The sequence below is a fragment of the Diabrotica undecimpunctata genome, chromosome 4, assembly GCF_040954645.1.
Source record: "Diabrotica undecimpunctata isolate CICGRU chromosome 4, icDiaUnde3, whole genome shotgun sequence".
NCBI lineage: Eukaryota > Metazoa > Arthropoda > Insecta > Coleoptera > Chrysomelidae > Diabrotica > Diabrotica undecimpunctata.
This window is the reverse complement of record NC_092806.1, coordinates 114852853-114871003: the sequence shown is the minus strand read 5'-3', so window position 1 is coordinate 114871003 and position 18151 is coordinate 114852853. Positions and strand designations below refer to the sequence as shown.

Genomic DNA, 18151 nt, shown 5'->3' with positions numbered 1-18151 from the left:
TAAGATGAAATGATAATACCTTTCACCGGTCATTGCTTGGGTGAATCAGAAATTCTTAGTATGTATAAAAGTCTTGTTCCTGCTCATCACATTTACTTCGATCGCTATTTTACTATAATAAAATTTGCTGATGTATTACTAAAAGAGGTTTCTATGCCACAGGCACGATTTTAAACAAGGGACTACCTTGGAATTGTATCTTTTCCCCAGAAAAACAGTTCATGAAAAATCCAAGAGGTAGATCTGAAACAAAGGTTCGAGGTGATGCAAGCATTGCTATAACTCACTGGTTAGACAACAAACCTGTTACGATTCTGTCAACAAACCATGCTGCTAACAAGCCGGATCAATGCAGAAAATGGTCAAAATTTAAAAAGGAATACGAAATGGTTAATAGACCTGAGGAGATCAAAAACTATATAAAGTTTATAGGTAGAGTTGACCTTGTTGACAGAATGTTGGCAGTATGTCCGGTAGGAGCACATATAAAAAACTGGACAATTCGTTTCATCAGCCACATCCAAGATTTAGCAGTTTGCGATACTTGGTGTCAATACAGAGTAGTACAAGCCAAAACATTCTTTAACTGAGAATATTCAAATTAGAAATAGGACAATAAGTGATTTTGGGCAACACTTAGTCTTCCGATTTGAGAATCTGCAGCGACTAGGAAGACCTGGAACCAAAACATTCTTCTTCTTGATGTGCCTATCCGTTACGAATGTTGGCGATCATCATGGCAATCTTTATCTTATCTGCAGCAGCACGAAAAAGCTGCACAGATGTTGTATTGAACCAGATTCTGAGGTTATTTAACCAAGATGTTCTTCTTCTTTCTAACCATGGCACATGGAGAATCAGGAGAAACGACGAGGTTAATGAGTTAAATGAAGGTTATGACATTGTAAGATTTGTGAAAAGTCAAAGACTGTCATGGCTGGGACATGTGCAGAGACAAAACGATGCAAAAACAACAAAGAAAATGTTACAATGGAAGCCCATAAGAAGGCGAAAAAAAGGAAGGCCCAGGACGAGATGGTTGGATGACGTGGAAGACGACCTGAAAAAAATGAACATAAGACAATGGAGAAGAAGGGCACAAGAGAGATCTGAATGGAAGGACATAGCCAGACAGGCAAAGACCCATCCAGGGTTATGATGCCAAAAGAAGAAGAAGAAGTTCTTCTTCTTTCTAAATATTTTTCTTGCAGGATGGCTTGAAGGAGAGCATATCTGGATTAATTTCGAATAATATGTTCGAAGAACTGTAACTTTCGAGATTTGATGGTGGTCAGTACCTCTCGGGTCTTATTCATTTATCTGAGGACCTCCTCATTTGTGACTCGGTCAGTCCGCGGGATCTTAAGCATTCTCCGATATAGGAGAAGATTCAACACCATAAAAAAGGACAGAGAAGACGTAGCATCGCAGCATTCTTACTTTTGTATCAAGAGAGAGGTTGTGACTCTTGAAGAAGGCCCCCATCCGATTGAAGGTGGATCTAGCTTTTCCGATGCGTGCTCCAATCTCCTGGTTGTTGGTTTATTCTTCAATTATTATGGTGCCGAGGTAGTTGTAGTGTGTCACTCTTTCTACAGGGGATTGGTTGACGTAGAGTTGACCTTCTGTTATTCTTTTCCTGCTAATTATCATAAGATGTGTCTTCTTAACGTTTATATTGAGTCCATATATTGTTGACTGTAATACGTGATTTTGTTCATAAGAACTTTTAGGTCTTCTAAGTTGTCCGCAAATACTATGGTGTCATCTGCATATCTGATGTTGTTTAGCCTGGTAACCATTTAGTAGAATACCATTTTCAGTTTCGTGCAAAGCTTCGATAAATATTCTTTCAGAGTCTAGATTGAAGATTAGAGGAGACAAAATACAGTCTTGCCTCACTCCACGCACGATTTTCACATAGTCGGTGTGTTTACCTTCAACTCTGAGATTTGCTGTCTGATTCCAGTAGAGACTTCTAATTATTTTCAGATCTTGGTAATTAATTCCTGTTTCTTTTAGTATTTGCATCATCGATCAAACGCTTTCTCGTAATCAACCAGACATGCGTATACCTCACAGTTGACGTCTCTGCATCTCTGGAATAAGACTTGTACTGAGAACAAAGCCTCTCTAATACCAACAACATTTGTGAACCCGAACTGGTTGGGGGAAATTTGACTTTCACACAGCTTGTAGATTCTCTTATGAATTATCTTTAGGAACAATTTTAGGAGATAACTCATAAGGCTTATAGTACGGTAATCTTCGCAGTTTTTGGCTCCTGGTTTTTTGGAAGTGTAATAAACTCAGATGTTAGCCATTCTGTTGGTATTTCTCCAAAGTTGTATATTTTGTTGAATATCTTTGCGATTATTGCTATTGATTCGTTGTCCATTAGTTTGAGTAATTCTGCTTGTATATTATCAGGGCCTGCCGCTTTGCAATTCCTTTAACTGTGTTATTGCGGAGTAAACTTCCTGCTGTAATATTCTTGGTCCATCATTTACCTCTTCTTCTAGCTACTAACCAAACATAAACAACGAAATTCGACACATAACTGCCTAAGTTTAACGTCTTCATAAAGCTGAATATTTAGTGGACTATTCTGGTAAACAAATGTAAGATATTTTTATGTAGGACTCGGAAACGAAACAGTGTTTTAGTTTGGTACCAAAGAGTTTTAATACATTGTTCTGTGTATAAAACTAATTAATAATAAATGATTGCTAAAATATGAGTATTTATTTGTAGTGTTTCCTTTTTATGTTTGGGTTTATTTTGATAACAGATAGATCCAATGTCATATATTATATACGACATTGAGAAAAGTCAGATTTTCCATTGTATATTTTTTTTGTAATTTTTTGCTATAAGTGGCAATCATATAAAATGACAAAAACCCAAAATAGTTCGAAAATATAAAAAAAATACTCTGGGTCTCAGGCTATAGAATAATTCTAGAACATAGAACACAGAACCAAACTATAAATTCTGGAACAGCTTCATATAAAAAATGGGCTAATAAAAAAAGTAAACCGAGCATACCTAATTTACTTCGGCTATTTAGCTGGAAGAACAGGGATCACGAAACTATTGGTAGTGGAAGGAAAGGTAGAATGGGCAGGCCAAATGAAGACTCTGGTGGGAAAATCCCTACATGGAGCTGTCCATATGGCACAGGATCTCAGCTAATGCAAATAGGAAGCTAATAATATTAGCTTCCTATGAGGAGAGATGTAGAACAGGGATGGAATGCGAGATCATTCATACAATCAAAGGAGCAGGGAGAACAAGAATTTCTTGGCTTCACAACCTGGGAAAATGGTTTAATACGTCTACAATTTGAGTATTTCGAATAGTCACTAGCAAAGAAAAATAAGAATATATTGAAGAATTGGCAACACATATCATAGCGCCAACTAATTGTACGGTATGGTTTGCTACACAAATCGATCTATACGGCAAGAACAGAAATGTTCATTAATATAATATATTATAGTTAAAATATATTTTTAAAGTAAGTATATAAATTAAGTAACGGCTATAAAATTCCTTTCTTTGATTTATTTATTACTATGCATACCTAATTCTTGACATACTTTGTATACATAAAATCTAGTATCTGTGATACCTTGAGGTTTTATTGTAAGTATAAACGCTTTTACCTTGAACATAATATTTAAAAGAATCGATTTTACCCTAAAGTCGATAATTTAATTTAAAGGTTACAGGAGATAAAAATAGTTTAAATCCACTTATATTTCATTGATGTATTGGGTATTAGTTACCTACAATTAGTATACTATGTAACTAAAATAGTCATCACAAGGTTACAGGAATCGGATAGATACATAATTATACCCGTTTACAAAATGGATACCTTTATAAATATGGCCAATGACAATTTTCCAATTGTGGGTTCTTCATGTAAAGTAGAAACCACTTACTAACAAAATTTAATGGAAAGTTTTTAATTTTAACATTTCATTTACTACTTCTGCAATAAAAGTTTTTATATGTCTTAAATAATTTTTTATTGGTTTAAAAAGTTTATATTAACAATAACAACAATAACAATTGTAGATGAACAAAGACATAAAGATACTCATTGAAAAAACAAAAACCGGCGGCTAGAGATAAAAGAGATAAATAGAAGATAAAATATGCTAAATATTATGTTTATATGGGACGAACTCACAATAATTGATTGTAATAAAAATGACATGTTTAACTAATGTTTGGCGTTTCGATTTCCACTACTCCGGATATTGTTTAAAAATAAGAATGTTTTCCTGTTTTCTTCCTGCACCTCTACGGCCTTCTATTTTGCCTTTAAGGATCAGTTGTAATGTTCTATATCTATTTCCTCTCACTATATTTCCCAGATAACACATTTTTCATTAAGGGTTATTAGGTTATGTTTTTTCAAAATTGATGGTTGACTTACTTGGCCTCGATATTTTAGGCAATAGCCTATTTTTGGCTGAAAAAATACTAAGGGTGGTGTTTTTACCCTCAAGATATCAAATTCTGACATTCTGATATCATTCATCAAAATTTTCTTTTTGTAATGTTTTTTTGCTTAGTGTGTTTTACGCAAATTATATGTTTGTGTATTGTGTGTTGCATATGGATTGTGTATAAAGTGTAGATGATATGAGTCCGACCTTTCTATTAATTCGCTAGTATTGGTATATTCTTGTTGTTTACTTTACTTATTTTTTTAGTATTGGCCACCAAAGCCTGCTACATTCTGTTCATGTGTTTGCTACACAATTTTTTTGTTCAAGTTGGATGAGAGCTGCTTTTTTTGACTTTTTATTTTTCATGTCTGCTTCTTTCATGATTATTAATGCGTCTTTCCATTGTACTCTGTGCTCGTTGTCCTAGGCATGTTTGCATATCTGAGATTTGTCGAAGTCTCTGTTCTTGATGTATGTTTCATACTCGTTTATCCTGACACTTAGTGGTCTTGCAGTTTTTCCCACATAGAAAATGTTGCATTCACAATATATTTTTGGACAGGATGGATCTCAGTAAATTGATTATTTTGAATGTTGTTATGATGTTGTACTTATTTCCTATACTTTTTAATGTCTTTGATAATTCCTTAGATATGGTACTGTTGTCATCTTTGAATCCCTTCTTGTGAGTGTTTCTGGATTGCTTATGGTGTCTTGTTGTTTCCTTTCTTCAATACTGTAAAATTTCTTATTTATAAATGACAGTGAGTATTCATTTTTGTTCACGGCTTTGTTAGCGGGTTTTGTCTTCCTGAATTTCATTTTCATTAAAGCAGGTGTTTCAGGCTCTTTCATATAATGATTTGATGTTTAAGTTGTGGTTTGAGTGGTAATTTAAATATCTATTGGAGGTGGCTGATTCTCTGTAAACTTTGGTTGTATATCCTGTGTCCCCTTTAGTCATTAACACATCCAGGTAATGAAGTGAATTGTTTTTTTCCTTTTTCCATGGCGAATTCAATTAATTCTTTTTTATTGTTGATGTCTTTTAGAAATTTATTTAACGCTTCTGGTCCGTGATGCCAAATGGAGGACACAACATCTACATATCTTTACTATAATGTGGGTTGTTTTTCTTGTTTGTGTACAATGTTTTATGTGGACGGCTTTAGCTCAGCGGCAAGATACTGAGTTTCTAAACCAGAGCGCACGAGTTTAAATCTCGGCACCAATAGCGACATTTTCAGTTCTAAAAATGATCGAGCCGTTCACCGTTAAGCCGTCGTCATGCCACAAGTGTGTGCATGGATACTAGCTACTTGAAAGAGGGTTAAAGATGCAAATAGCGCCGGAACCGAACCCGAAATGTTCGGCAAAAATGCAATACGATATTAATATCCAGATTAGGCCCTACGACTTAGAAGCGCTCTAAGGGGAAAATTTATTCATTCCAGATATCTACGGTAGAAGATTCTACTCATAGAAGCTACCAAAGCTCTGTATAAAGAAAATAAAGTGTCCATTAAAATGGGAACAAGAATCATAGGAGACTTCAGGACAACAAAAGGGCTCCTGCAGGGTTGTTCCACATCTCCAACTCTATTCAAAATATACTTATAGAAAGCCTTGACTACATGGAAAAGAAAATGCGAAGGCATGGGAGTACCGGTACGGAACGAATACCTATATACGTTAAGCTTTGCAGACGATCAAGTAGTGATTGCACAAGACCAAGACGACCTCAGCTACACGATGAAGAAACTACAAGAAAAATATACCAAGGCTGGCCTAGATATTAACCTCGCGAAAACAGAGTACCTATCTATAAGTGAAGAAGACATAGAAGATCTACAGATTGATGACAACGTAACAATCAAAGGAAAGGATAAATTCAAATACTTGGGGTTTATACTCACGAAAAAGCCAACAACAGAGGAAGAAATTACACAAAGATTAGGACAAACAAGAACAGCAATCCGACACCTAAATATGAAGACAAAAACACAGATTTATAAAACATTAGTACGAAGTATTATGACATATGGGGCTGAAAATTGGATCATAAACAAGAAAAACAGCAGTAAGATAGTAGCAACAGAGATGGAATGCCTGCGAAGATGCTGCAGAGTAACAAGAATGGATAGGAGAAGTAATGACGAAATAAAGCAAACAACATCAATAGAAACAGACATACTCATAGAACAAAAAAGACTAAAGTGGTATGGACATGTAAGAAGAACTAGCAACAGCAGATGGATAAAGAGAATAACCGAATGGAGCCCCATAGGAAGGAGAAAAAGAACGACCCCGAAAATCCTGGAGGAACGAAGTAGACGACGCCATAAGTAAGAGAGGCCTAAACGATGGAGAATGGAACAACAGAGAGAGATGGAAACGGTTGAGCGAGGGAAGGCAGTGAATACTGTAGAATCCCTGAATATATATATATATATATATATATATATATATATATATATATATATATATATATATATTTACGGTATCAAAAGGATTGAGCTCTGGTGGGACTTTTTCCATGTTATCGAGCCCTATGTAAGTTGGTATGCTGGAGTATCTCTCAAAAATTTTCGTACACATCTGGACGTCGCGAAAAGTACAGCTCTCTGCATGGTCTTATAGAGATCTTCATTAAGACTCAGCTCTTTTATGTTCTCTAGGACGTTTTTCGGAATATCACCAGTAGTAGGTAGAATAATAGGTACTGTCTGGGTCCTTTTCATTCTCCATTGTCTCCTTATTTGTATTTCTAGAACTCTGTACTTGGCGATCTTTTCGTTATATTTAATACGCAGTAAGTTTATTAACTAGTATGAGATCCGATCTTTTATGTGCCACTGGTTGGTCTGTAATATTATTATCCAGATTTAGCCATACGGCTCATATTCCTTCTAAGGGGAAAATTCACTTATTCCAGATACCTACGGTATCGAAAGGATTGAGCTCTGGTGGGACTCTCTCCGTGTTATTGAGTCCTAGGTGACTTGATACGTCGGTGTATCTCCCAAAAATTATTGTACGCATCTGGACGTCAAGAGTAACACAGCTTTCTGGATGATTTTATATAGATGTTCATTTAGACCCTGCTATATATTTTAGGAGGTCCTTCGAAATAACTCCAGTGGTAGAATAGATAATAGGTATTGTCTGAGTACTTTCCATTTTCCACAGACCAGTAGCTGAATTTCTAGACGATGCCTAATCACTAACATTCGCGTGGCCAGTGGCCAATTTCTCACTCCTTGATTTGGACTTAAGGTAAAGCCGGTCATCACCCTGGCTGCGTAAAAATATCCGAGGCATTCTCTTTAACATCACGCATAACTTTTTTGGAAATGAAAATGCAATGGATTCCCCTGCCCTATTGCATCGCAGTATCACAATCATTCTGATGATACAGCTCTGCTTATGAAAATTTAACGATAAGCCAGCCCAGGATCGTTTCCTATGCACCTTATCTGGGTACTGCCGGTTGCTGCTGCCCTTCGACTGGAGTATTTAACGACTTTCCGGTCGAGGTGTGGGAAGGGAAGGATATATGGGGATTAGAGGGTCTATAGGATTGGGACCTGTTTTCTTCTAGAAGAGGAGCTTAGGAGAGAAACAGTAGGGTAGGAACAGGGTTGCCATGTCTTGAAGTAATCTGTCCTTGAAGCTGACCTAGACATGAACAAGATAAATAATTTCTTGCAAAAAAAAATCACAACTTTTATAGTGTCTATAGAAGTGAAGTAAACAAATGGGGTAAATTTAAACAAACTGTCTTTTCAGTAGGTGTTGTATTTATTTGATAATGATTGCTATGATTTGATATAATTCTGATCATACTTACGGCACTTCTGAATAGTTCGGCCGATATGTTATCCCTCTGCTGTCTATTTTTCTCTGGATAATCAAATGAAGTAGATGGTACTTATCGTGTCTCAATATGTGATCTAGATATTCAACTTTTCTATGTTTATTTGTGCTCACGATTTATTTCTCTTATCCAATTCTTTGGTTTACCTCTATGTTGGTGAAATGGTCAGTCCAGGATATAGGAAGAATGCATTGGTCATTACCGATATATTATGTCGAAATTTCTCTTTTTTCGTTAACTACCTTTTGTACCAAATCTTTTTTCTACTTTACTAAATAAATGCCAGAGGTTTTTGAAGCAAGCCCAATATTGCTTTACCAATTTATGAGTAGAATGTTCAGGATAATATCGCAGTATATATACCCAAGTGAAGTTATTAGGTCCAAGAACAATATTTTTAAAAAATATAAACTTTATTAACAAGAGACTTTTTACTACAATGAACGAAACATAAACAAAAAGAAAATTTATAATGTCAGTGAAGCTTGCTGACGCCGCCCTATTCATTTAGTCGAACTAGCAGTTCTTGTTTCGTAACTTGCATAAACAATCTGACTTCGGAATTTGTTTAATATTCTTCTATAGACAAAGAAAAGCTTGAATTTTTTTTTGTAATAAACTTACTTCTTTGTGGATATCTAGGTTAAAAAAAATCGACTAGTTGTTGTCAAATGTCAAAAGCATTTCTTTTTAGATATTTGTCACTATAGGAAAAACTTTTTGAATGCTACAAGCAAGAAAATTGTTTATATCGTTATGATGTGAGCAAATTCTTTGTGTCTCCCGTCAACCATGAAATACCACCACCTCTTTTGAGATACCATAAAACTATATGAGATAGTCCTTCAGTGAGATATATATCAATAAACAATATCGTAATACTGGTCTCGTCATCGTAACTTTTCTATGCTAAATTAGATATGCTAAGCGAAATATGTATCAATAAACAGATTTGTCTCTTTGTCGTAACTTTCGTCGTTTTAATAAAAATAGATACAAACTTAACTAAAAGTTCAATGTTACTTGTCTCATCCCAGCTAAAATTATGGTTATTAAAATATTTATCGGACATTGACATATTATTAGACTCTCAACAAAACTAAAAGTGCCCGGACACACCGATAGCCTTTCGATTATCGTTGCCCTTTTAAATATACTTTCATACAAATAAGAATATTTATCAATAATCAATAATTTCTTCACTTTCTACTTACCGATATATGCTGGTTATCTTAAAATTATAGCAATCAACACAGAAATATGTTAAAAATATTTGACCCTGGACTTCATGTTATCAAAATTCTTAGAGCCAGTATAATACCAATTCAAGAAACTAAATTTTTTTATGAATAAAATTATTATCTTTTTTGACGCACTATCTGGTATATTAGCGCTTAGTAGTAGTTATTAGATACAAACATATTTAAAAGATAATTATATTGTAAAGTAAAAAATAATTTTATTTATTTAGCAATTTATTTCAAAAAATTCTCTTTCTGGCCACGATTAAAATGAAATTAATGCATTTACTTTATAATTGTATCAATAATTACAATTTCAGACATATCAGTTTAGATTTTCGTTTTTTATTTATGTTTTTTTTTTCTAAATTTTCTAACCACTAAAAATTTCAACTTTTAGTAGCGATCAGAATTTAGCTGTGTGTGATGTACCGCTTACTTCTCTTTATATATATACATATATATATATATATATATATATATATATATATATATATATATATATATAGGTATATATGTATATATATATAAAGAATATTATATATTAAACGTAACTCGCACTTACTTGAAGTAAATGTAATGGCCAATGTTGCATTAGTTCCCTTTTTAAGATACATCTATCAGCAGGGCAATTAGCTACAACAACAGTTTTTACTTCACCAGCTGTTGATCCTAAAAAATAGAGACATATATAAGACATAGATATAGAGACATATATAATTTCCTAGAAAATACTAAAAGTATAAATTTATCAATTCATTACGAGAATCCTAACAAATGAATCGACGATTTTAAAAGAAAAGCGTTGTTATAGGCATATTATATATATATATATATATATATATATATATATATATATATATATATATATATATATATATATATATATATATATATATATATGTATATATATATATATGTATATGTATATATATATATGTATATATATATATACATGTTTATATATAGGGTAGATTACTGTACTGTGGGACACTTTTCCAATATCTTTTTTAAGAATATTTGAAATATTATTTTTTTTTAAACTTAGTTTTTGTCCCAAGGTACAACACTATCCCTTACTTTGGGATACAGGTAAAAACACAATAAATTGTTCGGATTACGGACAGCTGACATTCCAGCTTTGTCTATGTTATACACTCTCTCTGGGGTAAAATGTTCTCTTTCCATCAAACCTTTGAGTTTGACGAAAAAAGTGGAAACATTATACCTATTGAAACTGGTGGAACGGGATAAAGTTGTTGCCTGTGACTTGCGGAGGGAAAAAACATCATTGCAACGATTCATGAATTCATAATACCAATTTTTTCCTGCTTTTCAATCGAAGATTCAAGAAGTTTCTTTTTGTTTATCTGAGAAAAATCATTTGCTATAATACAAAATTGTTTTCTTGTAAGCCCATAGTGTATTTATGAAGCTTGTTGAAGATATTTTGCAGCCAGGTTATAATAGTGAAAAAATACCATACCAATATACTAAACAAACAAAAATAAAACCTATTCAATAAAATATAATATATTTTATAATTAGAAATACAAAACAACGGTATTCACTCAGAAAATACAATATAATAACAAAAAGTACTTATGGATAAATCTCGTGAAATGAAAAGTATATAAATCAGTCGTTCTATAAAGAAATCAGTACCTAATAGTCCTAATAATTATTTATAAACTAAGAAATCAGTACCTAATAGTGCTAATAATTATTTATAAACTAAGGAAATCAGGACCTAATAGTGCAAATAATTATTTATAAACTAAGAAATCAGTGCCTAATAGTACTAATAATTATTTTCTGGCTTTCTGGTAAGCAAATTTGTCAATAATTTCGGTAATATCAACTTTTCATCAACAAGAAAACAGCTGATATGGTACGGACACGTCCAGAGGATGGATAACTTAAGACTCCCAAATATAATTATGCAATGGATACCACCACACCTCAGAAAGAGGGGAATACCCAAGAAACCTTGGAGAGAGGGAGTAACGAAGGCAATGAGCGAAGAGATCTTAGAGAGGGCCAATGGGATGATATAGTATCATGGAAATTAGACATCGGACAACGTCGCAAGACGTTTTAAAGCCGATTGATATATACATAATATCAACTTTTCCAGAGAATTTGATTCGATAGAAAACAGAATATTCTTCAAATCAGTTCAATAACTGCAAAATAGAAAGCAGTCTTGAACTGCTGGACGGGATTTAAAACTAGTTTATTACTGTCCTCGTAATCAAATAAACAGACCTTTTTCCTAAGTTTCGAGATGGGAAATTCAGGATGGATCAATAGATATAAATTCAGAATCAATAACTAAATATCTAACAAGTAATGTTGCTGATTCGACAGATAATTAAAATTATTGTCAGCTTATATGAATTCCAAATAATTTTAAGATTATCTTAACCTTGAATGCATTAAGCGATATTTAGTTTAGAATTTTGAAGCATTTTACTTTAGACATCAATGCTTATTCTAACCATATAGTTTAAATGTTTCTAGACTTTTAATGCAGTTGTTTAGGTCTTGTTTTATAGGTCTAACAACATTGATACGACTTTACCGGCTTGTTTCACTTAACGGTTTAAAGTTAAACTTTTTACGTGATCTTTTAGCTCTTTTATCCGATCGACATGAGATCGCAGAAGCATAATTATAAACTTCCTGTGCCTTGTATCAAAAAAACCAGAAATTTCATCACCAGACGTGGCAGACTCAATAACGACGTTTGATATCAACAATCCGTTTCTGAAGCTCTACATTTTTCGCTTTTCGCAGACTTGGTAATAGATTCTCTAATAGAAAATGGCACATGCCTTCTCTAGTGGTATTAGTCCAGTTACTGGAAAATATCCTTGAAAAAATTCTAAAATGTATATACCTTACCACCAGTAGTATTCACACACTTAGTTACAACGTCATTTATTCTGTGTGACTAATGTCTGATGTAGACTCGAGAATTATAACATAATCTTTGGCTTTTCTGACAATGACTGTTATCTTATTACTAATGAATTTGGCTAAAATATTGATAACTTCTATTTTGAAAATGTCGCTCTAAGATACGTGGAATACGGATTTTGTTATCTTTAAATTTACTGACATTATTAATGTGTTAAGTCCATCTTATAATCCCAGAACAATGTGTGCCGTCATGACTTACGGCACAAGAGCAACCAAACTCAGAGTGACCCAAAGATGAATGGAACCCTCGTTACTTGTACCGACTTTCAAAGACAAAGTTAGAAATGAAAAAATAAGAAGAGAGACAGGCGTTACAGATGGTATAGAGCGCATAGCATGGCTGAAGTGGAACTGGGGAGCCATGTGAGCAGAATGAATGAAGGGCGGTAAAGCCAAAAAATTACAGTGTTGAGACCACAAATTAACAGAAGAAGCTGACAATATGTGCAGAACTTCTAAAATACGGAGGAAAGACACTTTACAGAAATATTTATAAACTAATACAGAATATATTTAGTAAGAAAAGAATGATTGAAGGGAATTATAGACAATCCCAAAACAAGGAGACCACAGAATATGTAAAAACTACCGACCAATTAATTTACTGAATGTAACATATAAAATAATGACTGGTATAATTAGAGACACACTAACAATATACACAGAACTATGCATAGGAGATTACCAGTACGGTTTCAGAACAGAAAGATCCATGATAGATGCTATCCATATGCTAAAACAAGTGATAGAGAAAACATATGAGTACAAAGAAGAAACACATATACTTTTCCTAGACCGGCGTTTGACAAACTAAATAGAAGAAAAATTATCGAAGACTTACCAGAGAGTAAAATACCAAATAAAATTATGGGAGTGATAGAAATAACAATGCGAGATTCCCAAGGATTACAATAGACACCAAAAGAGAAAGAACAGAAATAATAATAAAAAAAAAGGGGTAATAGAAGGAGATGCTCTCTTAACGGTACTATTGGTTCTATCACTAGACAAGATAATAAACAAGCTGTCAAATCCAGGAACTGCAAACAAGAATGAAGTACAAATAATAGGATAGCGGATGATATAACCATAGTAGCAACAGATAAAAGGGCATTAAAGACAACCTTCCAAGAAATATAAAACAAAGCCAAACTGGGAGGACTGGAAATAAATGAAAATAAAACAAAATACATGAACGTAAGCAAGAAAAAGAAGACACAAATGACATAACTGACAATAGACGCACACAGCTTCGAAGAGGTTGAAACATTCAGATATTTGAGAGCATTAGTCCACAGCAGAAAGTGTAGATGTGAAAAGAAGAATTCAAGCGGGAAATAAAGCATTCTACAGAAATAAAAAAATATTTAGAGACAAGAAAAGCCGAAACACAAAAGACACATAAGACAATGTAATGTAAATGTCTCTAAATCATGTGTATGATTTAGAGACATTTACATTAACAGCAAGGGAAAAAGAGCAACTGAAAGTTTTTGAGAGGAAGGTTGTGAGATGGAACCAAAGACGGAAAACGAAGAGGATGCAAGACAATGGATGAATCACGAAATACAAGAATGGAATGGCCAAGGGAACATAGTTAGGACAGTAGAAGCACATAGACTTAGATGGTACGGACATGGAGAAAAGTAGTGGAAACTGCAAAGTCACACCAGAAACAATAAAAGTAAAACCCAGAATAAGATGATCCCCCACACAAAAAGGATCTTCAAGTGAAAACAGTTTCAGCTTCCTTTTGAGCGTATAGCTTATATATCACAGACCATTAATAAAAGTAGGTAGGTGATCTGTGTTATATATTACTCCACCTAAAATTAGACATGTTTCTGCCACCAATCCAGAATTTATTTAGCCATATACTGTGACCAAGTACTGATACGTCTTTACGAACAAGGCATGAACACAGTCGTAAAATTATTAAGATTTAAGATCACTGGATTTAAGTGTCAATACGAGTGTGTCTTTCTCGTGAGTCACAACCCATGTCTACGCGCCTTTTGTAATAGTGTATAATAAGTACCATCTTAATAATTAGATGTATAACGTAATATATGTAACATAAAACGCTGCAATTAAAAAGCAGATATCGTATTTCTAATCAAAAGATAGCAAACGAAGTCAAAATAAATACAATTATATGATTATAATTTATCTAGAATTTCAATGGTTATTAGAATAATTATTTTAATTAACTTATATCAACATACTGTCTTCAATAAATTTTATGTACATTGTTGGTGATTTTCATAGCCACAACATAATATTGTGTTTGTTAAGGAAAAAATTTTTAAAGTAAATATTAAAAACACAGGTAGGTAAACATAAAAATAAAAAGATATGATTGTAAAACAGACGAATCCAAACACAACTCTTAATAAAACAAGCTAAGAAATCTATCTGTACACCAATAGTGAGGTGTGGAAAAAAATTTCAGCTTTCCAACCGTTATCTGTCAAATATAATATAATTTTAATAATCAAATTATAACATCTCATAATGGAAATTGTTAAAATATTAGCTAAGAATTAGTCCATTAAATCTCCAGTTGACAATTGATGAACTTAACGACTCACTTAAGGATTAAAAAAATAGCTCTGGTTCAGGTAATATCTCGTCGATCTTTCAGAAAAAAGTGCCAAATTACCTAAAAATGTAAAGATTCGACTATTTAATCTTATACAGCAGCTCCAGTATTCTCAGGAGTAGATCTCCTGAGGATCCTAGAGCTGTTCAGCCCTGTTATAGGTGAGTCAAGAGGAGTCTTACCAATAATGTAGAAAACGGAGTTGCCTTCATTTCTAAAGTAGAAACAACAGGTAAAACATATCCCCAAATCCCTAACGACTATGAGCCTCACATCTACTGCTTGAAAAACCACTAAAAAAATGTGGATGATTATACCAGAACACAATTTCTGATACACAGGCATTTACACTCCTATCAAAATGCATATTAAGCAGATATAAAGTCGATAGAAAATATATTGGTGCAATTAATAAATGAAATAGAGAACGCTTTGAGCAAAAACGAAAAAGTGGTGTAAAAAGACGCTTGGAGCAAAAAAGCGTTGCAATACTGGTTCACGAAAACCTCGCAAAATTTGTATGCGAATACCTCCCAATAAATGACAGCATAATTAAAATTACTCGTGATGCTCAGCCAACAAAGATTTATATACTACTGGTATATGTGCCAACATGCGATGGAACAGATGAAGAAGTAAAAGAGATATACCAGTTACTAAACAGCAGCATCGTTAGTATATGTACCCAAAAAAGAACCAGTCATAATATTAGACGACTGGAATGCTAAAATAGGTAAAGCAACCACAGATGATTAGTTTGAAAGGAACAGTTGGTTCGTTTGGAATAGGTGAACAAAATAAGCGAGGAGAAGGAGTACAGAAATTTTGTCATCGACAGTGAACTTAGTATCATGCACACGATGTTTAAACATTACTTACGAAGACTATCAACAACTTGGACTTCACCGGGAGAAATATGTAAAAATCAAATACTTCTTGTCAGCAAACAATGGCAAAGTTCAGTGGTCAACATAAAGACAAAAGCGGTAGCTGATTGGGATCATCCCATAAGCTGTTATAAGCCAAATACTACAAATCTCAAAGAAACTCCAAAAAAAAGAAAAACATTGAATGACTGATGAAACACTGAACCTAGTAGAAGATCGAAGAAAACTTGGAAAAAATGTTTCAAATCCAAGAAAAACTGAAAAATATAGCAATCATAAAGCAGAAGATACAAAAATAATAACGTCAAAAAAACTAGAGAATCTAGAGAAATGTTTGCCAAAATAAAATACTTAACCAAAGAGTTCAAACCACAAACGCAGATCATTAAAGATAACTTGGGAATTATCATCACCGATCCAGAGGGCATAGCAACTACACGGAAACAATAATGTGAAATACTGTTCCATATTAACCATAAATCAAGGAGAAATTAATGACTAAAAAGAACCACATATCGTAAAAACTGAAATAGAAAAGCAATAAAGAAATTAAATACTGGAAAATCTCAAGGGGAACACGGAATCACGGCGGAATCACTTAAAGAAGTGGGAGACATAGGAATTGAAAAGAATGTTCAAATTATGTAGTGAAATCTGGAACACAGGAAAATGAAAGAAAGGTTTACCAATTGACTGTAATAACCAATGTACCTTTTAGTATACCTTACTATAATTATTGGGAGATTAAAATCAATACCTTTGCCACAAATCTCATAAGTGCAATATAGATTTGTCCCTGGAAGATGCACACGAGAACATATTTTCAACTTCAGACAAATTATAGAAAAATCTAGAGAATTTAATCTAGAAACATATTTGCGCTTCTCTTACTACTCGAAAGCGTTAGAGTCAACAACACATACTCCGATATCTTTAAATTAAAAGCCGGTGTTCGTCAAGTTGTTTTGGGCGGTCGTCCGACACTTCTACTGATTGCTGATTTATTTCTTACTATTTTGACCACACGGGTTTAACCCATTCTACTTATGTCGTTATTCCAGTTTTTTGTTTAGTTTCCAATCGTTGATACACTGTACATGTTTTCACTCCTCTGTCTATCTCTCAGCGTATTTCCTATAATTCTTTAAAGTACTCTCATCTCTGCTATTTCTAGTAGCCCTTGTCTTGTGTCTGTGTCCGATCTTGTTTGTGATGCATATGTTTTATCATTGGTCTTACACTAGCTTTATGAATTCTTGACTTCATTTCAGTGTTAATATGCCGGTTTCGCCATATAGTGTTATTCAGGCATCCTGTCAATCTATTAGATTTTTGTACTTGGTCTCTCACTTCTTGGTTTCCCTCACAGCCAACATCGACTTACCATTATTAAAATAGGCATTTTCTTCTTCTTGTGCCACTCCTATCAGAGATTGGAAATCATACAGCAGCTGACCTAAAGAACTCATTAGTGGTACAACCAAACCACTCTCTCAAATTACGCAACTATGACATTCTTCTACGGCCTGGCTTCCGTTTTCCTTCTATTTTTCCTTGCATTATATTTTGAAGTAATTTATGTCCTCTCATCAGGTGACCCAAATATTCGAGTTTTCTTCGTTTGATCGTTGACAAAATTTCTGGGTCTTTTCCTATCCTTCGCATTACTTCAAAGTTTATTACTCTTTCAACCCAACTTATCTTCAGCATTCGACGGTAGCACCACAACTCGAAACTTTCAGTATGTATACAAATATAGAAAATAGGGATACAAATTCCTATCGTTAAATCCAAGCAAAGACCCCATTGGAATTTTAACAAAGCAAACTGGCCCGAATATACCAAACAGCTGAACATATGCATTCGCTTCATTGACCCAAAGGCCAACAATTATCACGATTTTCTAGGAATGGTTATCTTTATTGCCAAAAACATATCCCCCAAGGTTTTCGAAAAAAGTACATCCAAGGCTGAACGGAGGAAAGTCAAAAAATACATGAGGAATATTTCAAATCAGAGGATCTCGAAATTGGAGATAATTTACTGAAGTCACTGGACTCAACTAGACTTAACATATTAATTTATTTCTCTCA

At 33.7% G+C, this 18151-nt stretch overlaps 1 protein-coding gene across 1 annotated transcript in view; it reads right to left on the bottom strand.

Moving 5' to 3' along the window:
* The window catches only part of LOC140438354 (NPC intracellular cholesterol transporter 2 homolog a-like), a 50760-nt gene that overhangs the window by 20138 nt on the left and 12471 nt on the right, over positions 1 to 18151 (bottom strand). Inside the window, exon 2 of the mRNA XM_072528029.1 lies at positions 10150 to 10256. Coding sequence (XP_072384130.1) covers positions 10150 to 10201 — 52 coding nt within the window. The 5' untranslated portion in view covers positions 10202 to 10256. The remainder of the gene's footprint in view (positions 1 to 10149; positions 10257 to 18151) is intronic.